The 17,311-nt window shown below is 41.6% G+C and overlaps 1 protein-coding gene across 1 annotated transcript; it reads right to left on the reverse strand.

Annotated features, from left to right (window-relative positions):
* Positions 1-1,047: 1,047 nt before the first annotated feature.
* si:dkeyp-110g5.4 (uncharacterized protein LOC561637 homolog) lies at positions 1,048-17,082 on the reverse strand. Its single transcript, XM_037105296.1, has 4 exons — positions 16,850-17,082; positions 5,526-6,104; positions 4,918-5,055; positions 1,048-2,770 (listed from the first exon to the last, which is right to left on the reverse strand). The coding sequence occupies exons 1-4, from the start codon at positions 16,895-16,897 to the stop codon at positions 2,282-2,284; spliced, it is 1,254 nt and encodes a 417-aa protein (XP_036961191.1). The 5' UTR covers positions 16,898-17,082; the 3' UTR covers positions 1,048-2,281.
* Between the last annotated feature and the right edge of the window lie 229 nt (positions 17,083-17,311).

The raw sequence follows: 17,311 nt of genomic DNA on the forward strand, positions 1-17,311 counted from the left end.
CCTTAAGATGATCCAACATTCCTACGTTAAATCTTCCCTTCATGAAGTTTATAATGTTGAGTTTCTGTTGAACTATATTAAGAAGCAGTTGATTCAACTGTATGGTCATTTTGGAGCATGTAGTTTGTGAAGCTGATAAATGGGATTAAGTTAGACTAAATAATGTTTCTAATATTTATGCTAGCCTCATTAATAGAAATGGGTTGGACAAAATAATAGAAACAATAATACAAATATTTGCATAGGATACGAACTGTGGTGATTACACATCCGTGTGAGGTGTTAAAGTTTCAAACACTGAGCGACCAGTGGTTCCCCTTTTGGCCTCCTTGATTTGACAAACCGCCACATGAAGAGAATCAATAACATCGGTCCTTTGATGTCCTCTATTGTTCCTGTGTTTGTCTTGTGTTGAAGATGATCACTGCATTGCTATGACAACCAGCCTCCTACAACGAGGGGGCATTAACTTCAGTGTAAAAGGAAATTGAGAAAAGCACCAGCCAACTTACCAAAACTGAGAACAGTTGATGTGCGCTGGGTCATACTATGCTGAGGAAACACAGCTACTGAAATCGACCTAAATCTCCCTGAATTTGCTGAACAATTGCTAAAAAAAATACCATTAAAGTAATGAAGATAAGAATATTATCGTGTGGTATGATTGCAAGCTCGGGGGAACTTGTGCTGAAATGATATTGTCAAATGCAGCTGATAAAGTAATAAGCGTGAATTTGTTATCTTTGCTCTTCAATATCCGATTGCCATAAAATTATTGTAATCTTTGCTCTTTATTAGTGTGATAGTTGAAAGTACAGTGGTAGAGCAGGGTGACCATCTATCACTGGGTTGGTGGCTTAATCCCAGGCTGCTCGTGTATATGTGCTTAACTGTGAAAGGTGCAAGAAAGCTATGACAACTTTTAGCAATCACACTACAATGTTGTTGGTCTAGTTAAGTTGTGTGAATTTTCCAAACAAATATGCAACAGATCATTTGGGAGACATGCCGAATCCTCCATTCATTGAGCACAAACTCACAACACTATACACACTCATTTCTTTATTGTCTGAAATATTTCCCATGAAATGCCATTTGAAAAAGTCAGTAACACTCTGCCAAAAGTGAATGCCTATGTTAAAAATGAAAAATTACGGGGTGCCACTTAGCTCAGTTGGTGGCATGCACGTCCCATGTGCCGAGGTGCTGCAGCGGACCCAGGTTTGACTCCTGGCCCGGGTCCCTTTGCTGTCCATCACTCCCCCTCTCTTACCCTGTTTCCTGTCACTATCTTCAAGCTGTACTATGAAGAAAGCCAGAAAGGCGGAAAAAGAAAATGATATTTTATGAGGCCCAAGCATGTAGCTGTGAGCTAAATCTAAAACAATTAACTCTCGCAGCTTTATTAGACATTTAGTCAGCAATACAACACAGGGACAGACTGTTTTCAGTTTTTCAGTTAGAAGAGTACAAGACATATATTCATGGAAACTCAAGGACAGGATTCACCCAATAACGGACAAAAATGTGCTTGCAGGGAAGAGGCATCCCATTACACAACAGCAAAAGTGATACAGTAATCTACATGTAATGGTCTCATTATAACAATAACTTCTTAAGATAGTCAAATATATTAATGATACTTAAATAATTGATTAAAAGCAGAAAAACCTACCAAAATAACACACATTCAAAGCCTCATAACGTCTCAATAGCTTATCTTCAAGTGATGCCACATGCTAGAGGCTCCAGGCTTCATTTGCTTCCACTTGCACCCAACCCATCTCTGATTCTGCTTTCCGTTTTTCTTTCTTAATTTCCTTAATAGTCAGTTGTGAATGTTAAAGAAGTGTAAAGATAAAAAAAAAAAAAATGGCATATTCCTAACATAGTGACCATTTTGTTATTAATAGAGCCTTACCAGTAGAAAAGCCACAAGTAAAATGTGGCTTGTTGATGGCCCTAGGGGGAAAGTAAAGGGTCAGAAATCAACAGTATATGCCATGTGCCACTTGTGCAACTCGGATGATGCTTCCCCTTCCCTTGCAAATTATCAAGACATACCTGATCCCAGAAAAAGAGAAATCAATAGTAGTAGTTGACTGGAGTAATCATCAACAAAATGTGAGTACTGGTTATCAAGATATCTGGTCACCAAGACATCCTTACTAGAGGTGTGGAAATATTTTTCATTATCAAATGCATCAGGATGCAGATATGGAAGATTCTGCATCATTGTAGACCTAAAGCACTGTTACTGCTGTTCAGTGCGACTGAGCCATCATAATGATGAGTACATGTTGTTGAGAACTGCTTCGCTCAGTCTGAGTTTGGCCTTCATTTGAGAGATCTCCTCCTCTTGTGCCAGCTCGTCATACTCCTGCTGTAGTGATGTGGAAGCACAGGCAGTCTCCTGAGAGGCTCTCTTGCTCCAGCTCTGGTTGCTACTGTGCTCTACAACACCGACAATGTTGTCACATTCCCCACCATCATTGTTTTGACTGGTGCCATCAGCTTCTTCACTGACTGAGTTCTGTATCTCAGTGTCATTGCTGACCACCGCTTCCTGCTCCCCTCGAAGGTGAAACCAAGCGGACTCATGGCATGTTGCTTTCTCTGCAGTCTGTTCTCCTCTAGCGTCCTCATGACAATGACTTTGCATGTTGTGCACTGTGGACCTTCCTTGGTGAATAACATCCATTATGTTTTCTCTTTGTGTTACTTTACATGTGGTGTGCCTCTTCTTAGGACCATTTACTTTTTGCAGCTCCTGGAGGAAATACAAAGTGGTGTCACAAAAATCCACAGTCCATAATTCAATAACTACTGTATGCCATATGTGATTATTTGCAAAACAAACCCATACTAACATCTAATTCAATAATGACATTGGTGACAACAGGTGGCTGTGCTCCTGAGCAGATAGAGTCCTGTCTCTCTGGCAGCTCCATCTCCTTGTCTACCTTGCTTGTGGTGCACCCAAAGGTTTCAATCTGGGCCCTTATCTTTGCTATATTTTCATATTTCCCTTTGGTCACATAATTATTTTTTACTGAATTACTGGATTTTCTCTTGAAATGGGAGAATCATTTGTTTTAATGAATACACACTCAGTCACATGTCAGCTGAAAGTTTATTTAAGTCCCTATATAAGCAAATGGTCTGCGGTCATCCGGAGCAGTCCTAACCTGGACAGATAATCACGCTGCACGTCTACCTGCGTTCACATGTGCACGCAATAAATGGCAATTGTGTTTTCTAGCTGTAACATCAACCATACAGACAAGACTGTGGGTATGTCCCATTAAGCTTAAATTGCCATCTACATTCCCTAACCTCGACTTTTCCTCGTGTCTAAGTCCTCACACAGGATTTGGGGGACTGGGAGCTGTCCAATGCTAAGATTCCTCTATCATACAGACAAGGAAGTATGTTTTAAGAGAAATGAGAAGTCCTTTCTTCAGAAGCGCCACATTAAGCAACATCTGTTTCAACAACTGCATCTGATCACAGCTGGATTAGAGGTAAGATCGGGCCTAAAAAATCCAGCCCGACCCGACCCAGGCCCGCAGGCATTAAAGCCCGACCCAGCCCGAGCCCGACCAATTAACTTGATTTGCAGGCCCGAGCCCGAAGCAAACCCGAAATTTCAATTTATCCCATAGTATTTTACGTTCACGAAATGTCCGCAAAGCCGTGCGCAAAGCGTGCTCTTGCTCTGCGCCTCCTGTTAAGTAGTAGTTATATAGCAATTACCTTACAGCGCCGCCTTCTCTGTTTTATCCAAATTATTTATTTACAACAAGTATTCCTTAGTTTAGTATCCACACATCGTTTTAGTATACATTTTTATAAACATATATTTATTTTAAAAAAAGTCAGCGAGAGAGAAGCCCGAGCCCGACCCGACCCGAACGTAATGATTGACATTTTAGGCCCGACCCGACCCGAATTTCGGGCCGGGTCGGGCTCGGGCTCGGGCTCGGGCTAAAGATCTTACCTCTAAGCTGGATCAGCTGTAAGCTCAGCCAAAAATGCCCTTATCTGTATATGGTTAAATAACCATTAAATTCAACCTGATGTGCCATGTGCTTAATTACACACAGCTCTGTTAACAGAGAGACACACTCATCCTTTCTTATCATGTAATGGTTTCCTCATTAATGACATGTTTGATTTCACACACCCATCTGATATTAATTATTACAAGGTTTAGTTTTATATCATGGAACGCCAAGTACATAGATTTTCCGTGGTGGCTGTAATCTGTGCATCACTACCGTGATGAAGACAAATATCTGTCTTTGCAGTTCATAGTGTAATCAGTCCAGACATTTACGTGACTCCAGTTATAGGCAATACAGCTCAGGCCTACGTTTGGAAATTAAATTGTGATTCACTTGATTCACAGATGATTTAAAATAAAGATATTATTTATTTTGCAATTAGTACTCTGTACTACTTCAGCTGCTGTCTGTCCCCTACATTAGAAGCAATCCCATCCTTTTTACAAGTTTAAATATCTTTGAAGTATAAGGCAAACAGTTATACTAGAGGATCACTTTTTTTTTAAAGACTTCAGAGGAACTCTAACAGCTGACTCTGCATTTACTTTGCTGTCTGGTTTTGTGGTTTATGTGAGTTAATTTCCTGTTTCATTCTCTCATGGGGGGCAACCTGAGGCTACTTGTTTCCAGCCCTGCAGCATGAGCGCTAACAGCTGATGGAGCTAACAGCTGACTGAGCTGTTAGCTTACAGCTGAGCTAAACACTGCAGGATTGACAGTGTCCGTTTTGAGGAACATCAAGTGAACTACAGTTTAATGTGACAACACAACTAGTTACATTTTTCTCTTTTTTTCTCAATTTATTATTTAATCAGATAAATCCATATGAAATTGGCATTATTATACAAACCTTATATGTGGTGGAGTGATCGTCTACTTTTGTGAGATCGTCTGGCTGATTTGAGGAGATTCCGGGCACAGTGACATTCAGTCTTGTCCTTTTTAGGTGTTTGTCTGCAGGGTCAAGAGAAGCCTCGGGGGACTGACGCTGCAGAAGGATAAAGATGTCCCAGATACATGTTACTGAGCGCAAAAGCTTTCTGAAAGAGGAATACTCAAACTTTACACTTACTACTTAACTTACTCTACTGTCAAAATGGGGCTTTATATCCATTAGGCCATAGTAACATTTCCTCTGACTTCCCACGTGTGTCACCATCAAGTAAACTCTTACAGTAGCATGCTAACTAAGACGGTGAACATTGCTAACATTTCCTGCTGAACATCAGCATGTTAACATTATCATTGTGAGCATTATAGTGTTCTGACAAAGCACCACTGTGCAGCCTCTCAGAGCTGATATCATGGCTGCAGATTATTGCAGTATATTATTTCACCTCCAATTTTACTATATACATACTACTATCTATACCTGTCAAAAGACCTGCCATGTTTTTCCCAGGTTTACCTATTGTTGCTGTAACTTCAACGTATTTGCCAAATGAAATGTCATGTTACCTTCGTCTGGCTTTTAGATGACACGTGTGATGTTGAAAGAACTGAAAACTGGGAAGCTGGCTTGGGTCCACGTGTCTCCTGTTTATGCTGGCTTCGACTGGGCTTCCTTATGGACAGGTAAATGCGCCCATGGTAGATGACGATGGCATCTTGGTAGGTGTGCGGTGCGGAGCTGGGATGTAACTGGGAGCTGCGAGGCATGTGTGTGGAGACCTGCCCTTTAGGCATAGTGTCCTGCAGTATGTTGTAAGCTGCATGGTTGGAGGAGACAAAAGACATTCGGAAGGGACCTGTTCCACCCCGAAACGCTTTACCCATTAGTGATGACATATTTTCTGTCATGCTGTTTTCTGCAGAAGAGGTCGGTCTCTGGCCTTTCTTTCGTAGGACTGCTGGACAAATCCATATGCCCTCTGGTGATTCTGCAAGCTTCCTGGAGCCCTCAGTGTCATACAATGGGAGGCCCATTCGTTTAAGCACTGAGTTAGGTAAACTCCACAGGCAGATGGTTTTCACCTCAGCCTCCACTGGGATGTAGATTTCCAGACTTTCAAGGCAATCCATGCTCTGTGTATTTCCCTGTGAACACATAAAGAACTTATCAATAAAAAAGCTCTACAGGGCTCCAAACAGTTTTCCCAGTTGTAGCACTGGTGCTTACAGAAAAAGAGCATCACTTAAATTATTATTATTTTTTTAACAGTTTACTGAAAACAATGTTTTCTTTAAAAAGGGAAAAAGTCACAAAGTGAATAAGTGCTTTCAGAGCAAGTCATTTTCCATTTCCATTTTTTTAAAAACAAAATAAAGAGAAATGTATTAAAAAGGAACATGACATGACCAAAACTCACTAACATAATAACTGGTAGTGTCTTTGGCAGCTTATATGAGGAAAAAAATACTGCAGTTATACGTGGAGAGGTGTCGGTCCTACCGCCATATTTCTGCTCGAAAAACAGCGTTTGTCCCTGGCAGAAAACTTTAACTCTCCAAGTGTTGGTCTCCTTCCACTATTGCAATATTGTAGTTACTGTCTTGAAAAAAATCACTGCGATAGTCAGCCCTGAGGATCGAGACTTCAGTTAACTTTCCCCCCCGAAAATAGCCACATTATAACTGCATCCATATGATCAGCCAGTGCATGTTTATTTTTTTTGAAACTTTCTCTTTATTAAGTTTTCAATTCTTTTTTCCACAGTAAACAACAAACAATGAAGCATAAAACAGAGAAAAAAACAAAAACAAAAACAAAAAACAAAAAACAAAATCATATGGAACAGACAGGTTGACAAGGTTTACATAGAGCATACATTAGAGCAAATGGGGTTGTCATTCACACAGACAGTGAGTTACACGTTAGAGAATATAAAGTCCACTTTTCCCAGTACTTGGTAAACTGATCAACCTGCAATCTTAGAACAAAGGTCAGCTTTTCCATGCACTGTATTTCGTTGACAATGGTAATCCAGTCATTCCTTGATGGCACATTTGTCTGCAGCCACTTCTGTGTAATGGCCTTTTTGCTTGCAGCCAAAAGTACTTTGTAAAGATAGTTGTCCTGAGCCATAAGTCCATCTGGGAATTTACCCAGGTAGAACGTGATGAAAGAAAGATCAGCTTTTAAACCAAAGATTGACTGAATTTCTTCAACAAGCTCTCGCCAATATGGTTGGATAAGTGGGCAAGCCCAGAATATATGAAAGTGATCGGCCATTGTCTGGCCACATTGTCTCCAGCATTTATCCTGTCCCAGGAGACCCTGCTGTTTAAATTTCAATTTAGGTGTGACAAAAAATTTTATGATGTTCTTCCAGCAGAACTCTCGCCATGCTCTGGAGTTGGTGGTTTTAGCTTGACTTGCCCAAACAGATTTCCAAACGTCCTCAGACATCTCCAGGCCGGACTCCGCCTCCCATTTTTGCTTAACCTGATTTGTAGAATGGTTGTTGGAGTTTTGTAATTTTTTGTAAATTTGTGAGATTAAATGTTTACTGTCTTTAGCATTATACGCATCAATAAATATATTGATCAGATTGGTATCCTCATTATCTGTTAATTTAATTTCCTTATTGAAGTAGTCTCTGATCTGGAAATATCTGAACATATCCTCTCTTCCCAGTCTACATGATTTACAGATGTGGGCGAAAGAATATAGGCCATCCTTATCAGTTATAGTGCGGTAATACCATTATGTGTCCACTGCCTGAATCGGTGATCTAGAAGTGATGGTATAAATTCTGAGTCATATGACACCCATTTCAATATTTTTGCATGCTTCTCAAGTTGGAGTTTTTTACAGGTGTTAAACCACACCTTAAGAGCAGCTCTGGTCCAGCAATTTAGTTTATCCAGGTGGGGGTCATGGTGTTGGCTATTACCTAATAATGCCTGTGTTGGTGTTTCAGATTGCTTTAACTCCAAGTCTTTCCATATAGCTGAGTAGTTAGGATTACACCAGCAAACTAGTGGTCTTAGCTGGGCAGCAATATAATAGTCCCCCACACATGGTAGAGAGAGCCCCCCCCCATCCTTAGGTAACTGCAGGGTCTTATATTTGATTCGGGGCCTCTTGCTGTTCCAGACAAATCTGGATATCATTCTATTCCATTCCCTAAAATCTTTAGGGGGGATCTCTATAGGAAGTGACTGGAATAAATATAGCAGCCGGGGAAGGACATTCATTTTTATCGTTTCAATTCTGTTAGACATGTCTAGGGGTAGTACAGTCCATCTGTCTAGATCTGCTCTAATGGTCTTGATTACTGGATCATAATTTGTCTTATATATTTTGGTAATGTCTTTTGGGATCCAAACTCCTAAATATTTAATGGCAGGGGCATCCCATTTAAAATCAAATCTGCCTTTCAAATCAGTATTCGGTGTGAAATTATATGTAAGTGTCTGGGTCTTGTGTGTGTTCAATTTATATCCAGAATACGAACCAAACAGTCTCAAAAGAGACATCAGCTTAGGTATACTTCTCTGTGAGTCGGTTAAAGTGAGCAATATGTCATCTGCGAACAGACTTATCTTATATTCACCATCACCAATTGAAATACCTTTAATCTCCGGATCCTCCCTTATTGCCTGAGCCAAGGGCTCTATGAAGAGTGCAAAGAGGGAGGGGCTTAGTGGGCACCCTTGGCGACAACCTCTCTCTAACTTAATGGATTGGGATAGGTGACCATTGATTCTTATTCTGGCGGTGGGGTTTGAATAAAGTGATCTAATACACTGTACAGATTTTTCATTAAAGCCAAAACGATGTAATGTTTGGTAGAGAAAGCCCCATCCAACCGAGTCGAACGCTTTCTCTGCATCTAGACTAATGAGTGTTGCACTAACATTTCCCTTAATCACATAGTCTATCACATGGAGCGTTCGTCTAATATTGTCCTGAGTCTGTCTTTCTCGGACAAATCCTGTTTGATCAGGGTCTATCATTTCTGAAACAATATGTTCCATCCTTTTGGCCATAATTGAGGCAAATAGTTTATAGTCTGTGTTCAAAATGGATATCGGCCTATATGAACTACATTCTCCCTTGTCTTTTCCTTCCTTAGGAATTATTGATATTACTGCCTCGCTCCAAGATTTGGGCATCTGGCCTTCCTCAAGGGTGTGATTAAAACATCTAAGAAGAATGGGCATCATCTCAAATTTGAATGTTTTGTACCATTCACTAACAAATCCATCTGAACCTGGTGTTTTGTTGGCCTTTAGTCGAGAAATAGCGCCACCCAGTTCAGCCGTTGTTATCTCGGCTATCAGTGCATTATTTTGATGTTCTCCTATTGAGGGGAGATCCAGAGATTTCAGGAATCCATCAATTACAGAGTCATCAGCTCTATCAGGTTGAGTATATAAGTCTTTATAATAAGCTTCAAAGGCTTGTTGAATTTCCTCTAGCTTATGGCAGACTTTGTTGTTTTTTGGGTTTCTTATTTTGTAAACTGTTCTTTCTGCTTGTTGTTTACGTAATCTCCAAGACAGAAGCTTCATAGCCTTTGGGCCGGTTTCATAATATTTTTGTTTAGTAAACCTCATTTTCTTCTCATTTTCTTCATCATAAATCTGATTTATTTCTTGTTTAATATACTTGAGTTGGGCCCATGTTTGTGGGTCTCTGTGGATCGAATGTTGAGTTTCAAGCTTCTTCAGTTTAGACTGCAGCTCTACTAAGTGTTTTTGTTTCTCCTTTTTCCTGTGGGACGCAAAGGCTATGAGTTTACCCCTAAGTACCGCCTTCCAGGCATCCCACAGAACATTTGGTGTTACTGTTCCATTATCATTAATTAGTAAGTATTCTTTTAACTGTTCTTTCGTATATTCCTTTCAAACTCTATCATTCAACAAGCTAGTATTGAGCCTCCACAGAGTATTCTTCCTTTTATTGTTAAGATGCAGAGAGAGGTATACTCCTGAATGATCTGACACATCACTAACTCCTATCTTACATTCACTTATTCTATGTCTTTCAGCATTAGAGATAAAAAAATAATCCAATCTGGAATATTCTGCGTGGCTAGGGGAGTAGTAAGTAAATTGTTTTTCTGTGGGGTGAAGATCCCTCCATATATCTATCATGCCAAATTCCCTAAGCATTTTCCACATGAGTACTGAGTTTTGGTTTCTCCTTTTGTGTAAGTTTGTTGAGTCAAGTTTGGGTTGTAACTGAATATTTAAATCACCACCACAGATTAAAGTGCCTGATGACTCTTGGGCTATTAAATCAAATATTTTTTTAATAAATGATCTGTCGTGCCCTGGTGGCATATATACATTTAACAAAGTGACCTCTTTGAGATCAATCTTGCCTTTGACTAAAATATAGCGACCCTCTTTATCTTTAATTTGGGAGGTTAGTTGGAATTGTATCTTATTTGAGAATAGAATTGCTACCCCCCTTTTACGTCCAGATTTGTGGGAGGAGTAGAATGTGTTAGTGAAACCCATTTTTTTTAGTTTTTCATGTTCTGAATCAGAGAGATGTGTCTCTTGCCAGAAAGCCACTTGAATATTTTCCCTTTTAATTTTAGCAATAACTTTGCTCCTTTTTACTGGATTGTGTAACCCATTCACGTTAAGTGTTATTATCTTATATTCCTGAAAGTCCATTTGCTTTGTTTCCTTATGTCAGTAATAGCCTGCTGCAACCTGTAACACTTTACCCTAGAACTTGGGTAGGAACAGCTATTGAAATATGAATACAGAACATAGTGAATATACAAAAAATTGACTTCCACTGTTAAAGAGATTATATACTCTTTAAAACCGAGGGGAAAGCCTGTTTTAACGAAAGGGCCCCTCTTTGAGATTACAACAATTACTTAAGTTGGCTTAGTACTACCATGGCAGACTATCCACCAGACCACTCTCCCATTTTCAACTGGCCTGCTTAACTCAAGCTAAAAGTCAGTCTTTAATCAACGTGAGAAAGAGAGGAATAAAAATGCAGGCGGGAGAGAGATAAAGTATTGAGTAATTTTGCTAATTATCAATTCACCTGATGGGACTGAGGTAGATCTAACACATTCAGAACCTGGCATTAGGGTCAGGTCTCCTGGGGGTTATGACGGAAAGCACTCAGCCAGGGCTCTGCGGCAGCGCTGTATTTTCAAGTCGAACTCGTCGGAAGTGGCCAGCTCTGACTTTAATAGTTTGGTCACAAAGTCCATCATATTATTTTCTTCCTCACCTTCAGGTATTCCGTAGATGCGGACATTGTTTCGCCGTGACCGGGCCTCCAGATCTGTCATTTTCGTTTGCAGGGATTCCTGTTTTTGCTGCATTTGTCGGAGTGTGTCCTCGAGGTCGAGGTTGCGCTCCTCCAGCTCGGCCACACGTTGTTCGGCTTCCTCGACTCGCGTTGTTGTGTTTTTCAAGTCCCCCCTGATATCTCCCAGGGCCTGGTTAATCTCGTCGCGGAGTTCAGTCAGCTCCTTCTTCACGTCGTCTCTCAGTGTAGACCGGAATGAGTGCAGCTCACTTTTTACATCGGAGCGCATTGCCTTGATCTCCGTGTGAATACTAGCCAGCAGGCCAGCTTCGGTCGCATCTAGTCCGGCGGGGCTAGGCGAGTTAGCATTAGCGTCGTCATCGCTCTCCGCCGATACTTTATCATATTTTCTGGATCTTGTATTCATCTTACTTTTAGCTTTGCTGGTTTTGTCCCCTTCCATTGTTTAACAACTATATTGTCACGCAAAAGCACTTGAATCTGGGGAAATAAACTGTGATTTGGGGAGAGCGTTAGGTCAGCCCGCCATCTTGTCGACGTACCCACCGGAAGTCTCAGCCAGTGCATGTTTAGATTACCAGGAGGGGCTGGTGCAGCTTTACACTGAGGTTGCTTGGCTCTGTTTGAACAAACAGCAGTGGAGAATTGTCGAACCTCCACTGATAATGCAGCATTTCTGCATGAAAAGGTTTCCCGTGTTTAAAAATACACACACACACACACACACACACAAAGAGTGTGTTACATTACATTGAAATATTTCAATTAGGACTTTTAAATAAAGAGAGTCATGCATCTATTTTTATATTATGGCACACTTGCCAAAAAAAAAATCCAAGTGACAACACTGAAAGTTCAGAAACTGAGGAGAGAAATTGCAATTTTGGGGAGCCAAATCCTAATCTTGACTGCCGGCCCTGCTGTGACAGTCTCTGCTGTGAGTTCAGCAGCAGCTCTGGCTTGTTTCATGTCATAATAAACTGAATAATCCTTTCAAACAAAATGAAACAAACAAAAATCTAAAGTTAGGCAATTAAGATAATGTTAGTTTGGTAAAAGAGATTTAAATGGTGTACTGTTTAGATAAGATTAGATCAGATCTGTTTGGTAAGAAAAACAGATATTAACATATTTGATGTCTTGACATTTTGTGAGTTTATTTTGTATATTTAGGAGTCAAACTAGTAAACTTGATGCTTTTACATTTCCCAGCTGAAACTACAGGGGCTTTCGGACTACCACCTCCGTTATAGGAATTTTAACAAATTCTTCTCTCCCCCTCCTCTCACATTAACATTTAGTTGGATGCTGTGACTTTAATGAAGTCCAAATCCAAAGAAAAACCGTCACAAAAAATGTTTATTTCATACCCTCTTACACATGTATAGAGAAATGTAAAAAAGAGCTATTCATGTTACGAACTAAATAGTTAAATTCCTCGTAACTCCTGAAAGCAAAATAAATCAGTGTCACCATTTTAAATGGATTGTACCCAACCAGTGAATTGTTACAACTGTGGATTTAGTGATAATTTGTAAACTAGTTTTACTGGTTTTAGTTCGGACATGTCCAGGCTACATGGCCTGTTGCCAGGCCCCTTATAGCCTGCCCCCCAAAATGCTTGTGCCCCCCCACTTGAAGCACAGATCTCATTAAAATGTTATTAAATCTTTATCTTATATTATCATAGTAGCTAACTTTGTGTAGAGAAATACTAATGTTGCTTCTTTATCATTAAAACATTAAAAATATAAATAAACAACGGTGTGATTTTGTATGATTGATGGGAATCTACACTGAGACAGCCTATCACTGCCTTACTGACAGTTAGGCTCCATACGTGACGTAGCCTACGTCAATGTAGCCGCTCAACAGTTACCGCGCATTTTTGAAAGAGAAGCTAGATGAGTTTTCAGTGGCTTATTATTCCATTTCTGGTTCATCATGGATATTTGTAAGCCAAATCTGACAAATCAGATGAGACAGACGCCTCCTGATGTTGTCGTTGGAGAAGGAGACCCTGGACGACAGTCTGAGCCTGAGCCCGTTGCTAGGAGCTCGGTGGAGCCCGACCCTGGGCCTGGCAGGACCTGCAGCGCCCATGAAGCGGAGGCTAGCTGGTCAACTGCAACTGCGACTGGGGCAGTATTTGGGCCACAACTGCCCGTTGGATCAGTGGGTGTGAGTGTCCTCTGTACGGACAAACCCAAACAGGTTGAGTTGAAGAAATATCCAGTCAAAATGTTTGATTAAAAAAAACGATCATTTTCCTCTAGCTGGTATTTGAACAGGAACTGGCTTGAGTACTTGTTGGAAAAGGATGCTTCAAATCTGTATCATCTGAAGGGACTTTCTCTGTTAAGGGACTGAATGATTGGAAACATGCAACTGAAACAGGCAAGGGCTTAAATAAGCATGCAGCTTCAAAAGAACATTTAGCCTGTGAAGCAATGTGGAGAGATTCAGAAAAAGGTAGAGAGACAGGGAGAGAGATTTCCACTCTCTTAAATTCAGAGCAGCTGACTCGCAACAGATTCTACATGTCAGCCGTAATTGATATGCTGGAGTTTTTAGTGGTGAATCAATTGCCGTTAGGTGGAGATAATGCTGGTTTTGTCAGTGTGCTGGATGATAATAGCTCCATGAGGCTGTTCTTGTCTCTCTTGGAGTACACCATACGCAAAGATCCAGAGCTGACAGGGACTACAAAAACAATCCCACAGAATGTAGCTATACCAGTCCACAGATACTAAAGGAAATTATTGAAACGATGAGCAAATTTGTGACAGAGGAGATAGTGAGACAAATCGGCGATAGCTGATATTCAAGTAACGTCGATGGCACACAGGATCCTTTAGGACAAGAAAATATATCTGTAGTTGTGCGTTTTGTTAACGAAAACTATGGTGTGTGTGTGTGAGCGCCTCTTAGTAATGGCCACATCTGAGAAAGGTGATGCAGAGACTCTGACAGGTGTCATCATTGATGACTCAGCACGGACAAATCATGAGTCAGGTTTATGATGGAGTGTCACTCATGTCTGGCAGGCATGGTGGTGCACAGAAATTGCTCCAAAACAAGCTGGATTGTAACACACCATAAATTCACCGCCTGCTTTAATCACCAGCTTCATCTGGTTGTGATTCATGCCATGTCCAGTCAAGCAGCTGTCGAGGATTTTTTTGGAGTATGCAACATGCTGTACGACTTCATCAGGAAGCCAACAGTGGCTACTCTGTACAAGGGCAAGATCCTGAAACGTCTCTTGGACCGGAGATGGACTGGCCACCTAGCAACGGTCAAAGTTGTGGTGAAGAGTCTTCATGACATTTCCACATTACTGACCGAGGTGGAAAACACACGAGGCCTTGGACTGGAGGTCCGTGTCGAGGTTACAGGGCTGCTTCGTGCCATTACACAGCGCTGTTTTCTTTTCATTGCGCACCTTGTTTTGAAACTGTTGTCACTTTTCGAGCCGCCTAACAGTCCGCTACAAGCCGAAGATATGGACTTGTTCAGTGCGGTGACACTTGTGAACAGCGCCTCTGACTGTGTGAAGACACTGCGCACAGAAAACGAGTTCTGTGGGATCTCTGCGTTCCTCCAGCCACGGCCACCGAGGCTGTGCCGGTGACAAGAACCTTAACACAATTAACAAGAACCTCTGCGGATTTTTAGTTGAGGAAACAGTTGGTTAGCCACAAAGTGACATCGACGAAAACACTGAGTTCAAGAGATCATTTTACAGTGTTATCGATGCCGTGCAAGGAGAGTTGGATGTGCGTTTTGGAGAGCGCAGTAGTGAGCTCATTGGTGCACTGGCTGCTTTGAGACCACAGGCCGAGGACAATTTCCTGGACCAATCAAAGGTAACTCCTCTCCTGGTATTAGCTGGAACTGATGTGGTTGAATCTGAATATACTGTGGCTCATGAGTTCCTGGTGAAGAAAATGACTGACACCCCGGTTCCACCATGAACATGGAAAATGGACAACAGCCAACATTCTCTGCACATTCAACTGTGCACTCCAGGCTATGCCGACTGTTGTCACAGTCCACACCCTTGCCCTACCTTTAGGAGCTTCCACAGCAATGTGTGAAAACTCATTTTCCACGCTGAAAAGCGTCTTCTCAGAGCATCGGCGCAGTATGTTGCACAGACGCGAGGTCTAGCTGATTGAGCTTGCTTTTGAAAAAGACCTCACTCACAAGTGTAAGTCCGAGTGGAAGGACACGTTGATGAGGAGGTTCAGCTCGGAGAAACGCCACCTTCAGCTGTCCCGACAGGAGGGACTGGAGAGAGGACAGTGGTGCCTCCAGTCAAAGTACCGGTTGGTTCAAAGTCTCAGTGTGTGTGTATGTGCGTGTGTATAGTGACAATGCATATCCCTCTGTTGACTGCTTTAAAATGCAATATTTGAGAGATGCTTCTGGTGTTTCACCTAATATGTTGGATAGTGTTTTATATGTGTTTTGTAGTGTTTTGTAGACTCATATCCTATGAGTCTGTGGTGGCCAGTGCTGTTCTGTTTGCTGTGGTGTGCTGGGGCAGCAGACTGAGAGTAGCTGATGCCAACAGACTCAATAAGCTGATCAGAAAGGTCAGTGATGTTGTGGGGGAGGAGCTGGACTCCTTGACAGCAGTGTCAGACAGGAGGATGCTGTCGAAGGTGCAGGCGATACTGCAGCATGTGTCTCACCTTCTCCACAACGCTCTGGTCCAACAGAGCAGCACCTGCAGCCAGAGGCTGACTGCTCCTGAATGCACCACTGAATGCACTGCCACAGGAAGTCATTCCTGCCTGTGGCCATCAGCCTGTACAACTCCTCCCTCTGACGATCCCACTCATTTGGCTTTTTATAAAACAAAACAAACAACATAACTATACAATCTCATTTCATTTATAACGCTACAACCATTTCATTGTGTATTGTATATATTTCAGATTGTACACTATACTTTACTATTTTATTATTTATATGTATTTTAATGTCTACTTTAATATTTTATTTATTTACATCTTCATCTTTATCGCTTGTTTCCATTCATGCTGTATTTCTTTTTCTACTCTGCATGGAGCATTGGAACAAAAACTATTTCCCCGGGATTAATAAAGTATTCTGAATCTGAATATTCATAACATTGCTTCTATGTACTGTATTGCTTTAAATTATGAGGACTGATGTCGTAGGCTATACCTGGTCATATTGGTTATGTCTAACGTGATGATTACCTACTGCGCTAATAGAGTATAGGATTATTAAAAATATAGCTACTGTAGGCTAATAATAATTGTGCCCTGCCGTGCACCCCATGTGCCCCCTTAAGACTGACGGCTGGCCACGGCTCTGAGGCTACAAAGAGTCAAAGTGACAACCACGTTGAATGTTTTTCACGAGTTTCTTCTATCACAGCCCTTGAGTCATAAAACACAATCCTGCCACGATGCTCTCTAGCATGATGGCAAAATGTGATTTATAAACCCAGCCTCGGCTCCCTCTGTTTCTATCAAGAACAGAATGCAGCAGTCCTCGTCCTTCACGCAGAAGGCGCCCTGGTAACGTTAGCTAACGTCATCCTCACCTTCTCTCCAACACCCGGGGCTCGAGCCACAAGCGACGACTGGGACATGCTCGAAACGGGCCGAAGCGAAGCAAAGCGTCCCTGTCAGTACCAGCCGGGTTCAGTGCCAAAGGGTTCAGCACTGCTGCTCATACCTCCATCAAACATGAGTGTTGCTAACTCCTCAGGAGAGCGTCCACATTCAGTGTTCCTGGTTGTTTTCACTTCCTCGCCAGCCAGCAGTATTTACGGGCCGTGCCCTTCAAAATAAAAGCGTCACCCAAACAAATGAAAGTGAAGACCTTGCAGAGCGCCTGACTCTACACTTCATCCACACACAACTTGGTAGAGTTTGAAAATAGTTCCGGCCTTCACGTTTGCCCGTGTAGTACACAGTAACACATGTCGTTGTTAATGTTCAAATATCATGACCCTGCTTGTTCTTTAGAGATGTCAGTGCCATACTGTGCTAGGGTGACAAGC

The sequence above is a fragment of the Acanthopagrus latus genome, chromosome 7, assembly GCF_904848185.1.
Source record: "Acanthopagrus latus isolate v.2019 chromosome 7, fAcaLat1.1, whole genome shotgun sequence".
NCBI classification, from domain to species: Eukaryota; Metazoa; Chordata; class Actinopteri; order Spariformes; family Sparidae; genus Acanthopagrus; species Acanthopagrus latus.

What these genes read in the sequence shown, in the direction of transcription:
- si:dkeyp-110g5.4 (XM_037105296.1), bottom strand. Translation starts at nt 16,897, where the DNA reads ATGTCCCAGTCGTCGCTTGTGGCTCGAGCCCCGGGTGTTGGAGAGAAG. An exon ending in CCCCGGGTGTTGGAGAGAAG is followed by an intron (nt 6,105 to 16,849) that starts GTGAGGATGACG and finishes ATGTGTTCACAG; the next exon opens with GGAAATACACAGAGCATGGA. An exon ending in CATCTAAAAGCCAGACGAAG is followed by an intron (nt 5,056 to 5,525) that starts GTAACATGACAT and finishes ATCCTTCTGCAG; the next exon opens with CGTCAGTCCCCCGAGGCTTC.